Here is a 4,404-nt window from a genome sequence, read left to right as displayed (position 1 = left end):
ATAAAAAATAACATGTGTCAAAGTTAATGAGAAAATGACAAGTGGTAAAAAAAAACTTAATTTATTAGAGAGAATTTATTTATTTATTAGAGAGGATATGGTTTACCGACGTATTGACTTAAATTCAAATCCATGAGCTCGACTCAAAGGAGACATGAGAAAGGTTTATTATGCAACTCCATGCAAAGTGCTTAACATCATTGCCAAAGTGAGCCCTTTCCTTTCCCCTATAAGCTCGAAATGGGGGAAACCACATGGGGGAAACCACATGAAGGGCAAACTATTTTTCAACAACTCAAGACTCAAGAGTGGTCGTGAAAAAACTCTCTACCTAGCAAAAGGGTGTTGTTAAATTGACACCCTATCAATATTTTTATTAAAAGTCAATTTATAATAAATTATTTATAATTTATTTTTTTCGAAAGACTATGCTGATTCAACCGATAAAAATAACCTTAAAAATAAAATAGAATGTCTAAAAAAAATAAAAATATCTTTTTAACCGAGCATAACAAAAAGATATAAAGAGACCTGGTTCCTACAAGGCTACAACGAAACAAATCTAAGCCATTGGCCCACTAAGCTTTTGTGGTTTTTAAAACCGACCATAGGCATGCGGTTATGTATTATGGTTTGCTTTTGTGACTCATGCCATCTGGGTCGATTAATAACCAATAAATCGGGTATTTGGTGATATCAAATCGGAGGGGATGGGTTAAATAGGGTTCCCATCGGGTGGGTGAAATATCTGATCCAAATTAATAAACCAAAATAAGTAATATTCGGTTTTATCAACACCTCTAGTCAAAACCCTCAAGACTTGACCATCTGCGCCTTCTGTAACTCTTTCCCCCACTCTGATATGGCGACGGCGATGGTCGCAGTCGACACGAGAAAGCTTCCGCGGCCAGGCCGCGGTGGCGTAATATCCCAGGGACTCTCCGAGGAAGAATCAAGAGTTAGAGCCATAGCCGAGATCGTAAATAACATGGTAGAGCTATCTCGTAACGGCGAAAAGGTCGACCTTAATGCCCTAAAATCCGCCGCATGCCGCAAGTACGGATTATCACGTGCTCCCAAGCTCGTTGAAATGATCGCCGCGCTCCCTGATTCCGAGCGTGAGGCTCTGCTACCGAAGCTCCGAGCAAAGCCGGTCCGGACGGCCTCCGGAATTGCCGTTGTGGCTGTCATGTCTAAGCCGCATCGGTGTCCGCATATAGCCACAACCGGGAATATATGTGTATATTGTCCCGGTGGTCCTGATTCGGATTTTGAGTATAGCACGCAGTCTTATACTGGATACGAGCCGACTAGCATGCGAGCCATTCGTGCTAGGTAAGTTTCCATTTACCGATTCCGACTGATCTCATCTGAAATTAGCGTACGCTTATTCTGTTTGTATTCCTGTGTTGTTATAGTTTGCAGCATCTACATATATAAGATGCTATACACTACCTATGCACTTGTATTTGTCACTTTGCTGCAGAAATCAGAATACGATTGAAACTCTAGGATCTAGTTAGTCACTTAGTTGCACACGGGGAAACTATAGGTTATCCATCCTCGTGATTGTAAGTTAGTCTGCCTTGGGTTTTAAATTTTAATGGCTGCAAATCTAACATGAAGTAATATCAAAACTTTTATAGATACCCAAAGTATTGTCTAAAGAGTATGCATAAACATATCAAGTATATACACTTCACACATAGAAGAACTTTCTTTGTTTGAAGCTAGACATTTGCTGATTTATGTTTCCAGATATTGTAAGCTAGTCTGCCTTGGGTTTTAATGGCTGCAAATCTAACATGAATTAATATTATAACTTATAGTTACCCAAAGTATTGTCTAAAGAGTATGTATACACATATCAAGTATATACTCTTCACACATAGAACTTTCTTTGTTTGAAGCTAGACATTTATTGATTTATGTTTCCAGATATAACCCGTATGTCCAAGCCAGGAGCAGGATTGACCAACTGAAGCGCCTGGGTCACAGTGTAGATAAGGTTTAACACAATTTCATTTTACATACAGAAGTTTCATGGTTTCACTGAAGAATTATTGAGTGAATATTGTTGATGGAAATTTACCAATTGGGTTGATCTTCCAGGTGGAATTCATCTTGATGGGTGGCACTTTCATGTCATTACCTGCTGAATATCGAGACTACTTCATAAGGAATCTTCATGATGCTTTATCAGGGCACACTTCTGCAAACGTTGAAGAAGCTGTTGCTTATTCTGAACATGGTGCAACAAAATGTATCGGGATGACCATTGAAACGTGAGTTACATCGAATTTCTTATCTTTTTAGTATCTTTTGTTTTGTGCTGTTAACAAGGATGTTTTTCTAACTGTTTTAGGAGGCCAGATTATTGTCTTGGGCCCCACTTGCGGCAAATGCTTTCTTATGGATGCACACGTTTGGAAATCGGAGTCCAAAGCACATATGAAGATGTTGCTCGTGACACAAATAGAGGGCACACAGTAGCAGCTGTAGCTGATTGCTTCTCTCTGGCAAAAGATGCAGGTTTTAAGGTGGTTGCTCATATGATGCCTGATCTTCCAAATGTTGGGGTTGAGAGGGATATGGAAAGTTTCAAGGAGTTTTTTGAGAGTCCTTGTTTTAGAGCTGATGGGCTTAAGATTTATCCAACACTTGTGATTCGTGGGACTGGTCTTTATGAGCTTTGGAAGACTGGTAGGTATAGGAATTACCCTCCAGAACAGCTTGTGGACATTGTAGCTCGGATTTTGTCCATGGTTCCTCCATGGACGCGTGTTTATAGAGTTCAGAGAGATATTCCAATGCCTTTGGTTACTTCTGGGGTTGAAAAAGGAAACCTAAGAGAGCTAGCTTTGGCTCGTATGGATGATTTAGGTTTGAAATGTAGGGATGTTAGAACACGTGAAGCTGGGATTCAAGTAAGCTGTATTTGTTTCAACTTCTGCTATTCTTACTATAATATATGTTGCTATATATATATATATATATATATATATATATATATATATATATATATATATATATTTTAATAATTTTCTTATGTATTTTAATTATATGTAGGATATCCACCATAAGATAAGGCCAGATGAGGTTCAACTTGTTCGGCGAGATTATACTGCCAATGAAGGATGGGAAACTTTTCTTTCATATGAAGACACACGACAGGTAAGATTGACTTAAATTCAATTAAGTGAGTTATATTTTTGTAAAATTTTTTTATTTAAATTCCATGTTTGATGTGTAGGATATTCTGGTTGGATTACTGCGGTTACGAAGATGTGGGAAGAACGTTACATGCCCAGAACTTGTTGGAAAATGCTCAATTGTCCGTGAGCTCCATGTTTATGGAACTGCTGTTCCTGTTCATGGACGTGATGCTGATAAACTGCAACATCAGGTACTACTACGCTGACTAATAATCTACATGATTTTTTTTTCTTTTTAATAATCATATGTATAGGTTTCATAAAAAGATGTTATATAATATAATATAATATAATATGAATTTTGTGTTTGGAATTTGGATATGGTCAGGGGTATGGCACACTGCTTATGGAAGAGGCAGAACGGATTGCTCGTAAGGAACACAGGTCCACAAAAATAGCTGTTATCTCAGGTGTTGGGACACGCCATTACTATAGGAAACTGGGTTATGAGCTTCAAGGTCCTTATATGATGAAACACCTTCTATAACTACCCACAGTTTTGTAGCTGCACTCAACCTATTTCTTGTTTGCCTGTATGTATATTGCAAGTTTACCCTTATTATTTTTGTTTTTTTTGTAATCCACTTTGCAAAGCAAAACCGTCTAAGCTTTTGGCATAGCAACTCAACTAGTAGTTATTAGTTATGTCTGATGAATTGAGTTTCTTAAAACTGTTTGAAAATCACCACTACAACTTGCATTAACTTGTAGACTGGAAAATGGTATACAGATGACATGACATACACTGTTAACTGTTTATGATTGTGTCATTTGGTCTGGTGGTCTATCAAGACTTGTACATTTTCAGACTATTTAGATTGAGTGACATCCATCTTGTCCTATTTGTAAACCAGGCCAAAAAGTACCTACCTTAGTTTACCCATAATCCTACTCATTTAAATCTCTCAAATCATTTTAGATGCAAAATTTTCACAAAACATGTTTATTGTAACAAAAACTAAAGCCATCATTATATATTTTTTACAATCAAATGAATTATCATTCAAATGTTTCACAAATAAAGTATATATATATATATATATATATATATATATATATATATATATATATATATATATATATATATATATATATATATATATATATATATATATATATATATATATAATCATCCTTTCCCATTATATACCCGTTAATGCTATTAACCAAAAAGGATTTAATCTATCAT

General features: G+C 36.3%; 1 protein-coding gene across 1 annotated transcript; it reads left to right on the top strand.

The window, feature by feature from the left end:
* Window positions 1-754: 754 nt before the first annotated feature.
* On the top strand, window positions 755-3,900 carry LOC111907849 (elongator complex protein 3). The gene is made up of 7 exons (XM_023903655.3): window positions 755-1,335; window positions 1,939-2,008; window positions 2,113-2,285; window positions 2,366-2,927; window positions 3,070-3,174; window positions 3,254-3,406; window positions 3,544-3,900. Exons 1-7 carry the CDS (start codon window positions 863-865, stop codon window positions 3,700-3,702), a joined length of 1,695 nt encoding a protein of 564 aa, XP_023759423.1. The 5' UTR covers window positions 755-862; the 3' UTR covers window positions 3,703-3,900.
* Window positions 3,901-4,404: the final 504 nt, after the last annotated feature.

Source organism: Lactuca sativa, chromosome 1, assembly GCF_002870075.4.
Source record: "Lactuca sativa cultivar Salinas chromosome 1, Lsat_Salinas_v11, whole genome shotgun sequence".
Lineage (NCBI taxonomy): Eukaryota > Viridiplantae > Streptophyta > Magnoliopsida > Asterales > Asteraceae > Lactuca > Lactuca sativa.
This window is presented reverse-complemented; position numbering and strand designations above follow the sequence as displayed.

Bases quoted from the DNA above. Each gene is read 5' to 3' on its own strand.
- LOC111907849 (XM_023903655.3), top strand. From the start codon at position 863: ATGGCGACGGCGATGGTCGCAGTCGACACGAGAAAGCTTCCGCGGCCA. The intron at 2,009-2,112 runs GTTTAACACAAT...TTGATCTTCCAG, and splicing joins TGGGTCACAGTGTAGATAAG to GTGGAATTCATCTTGATGGG. The intron at 3,407-3,543 runs GTACTACTACGC...GGATATGGTCAG, and splicing joins CTGATAAACTGCAACATCAG to GGGTATGGCACACTGCTTAT.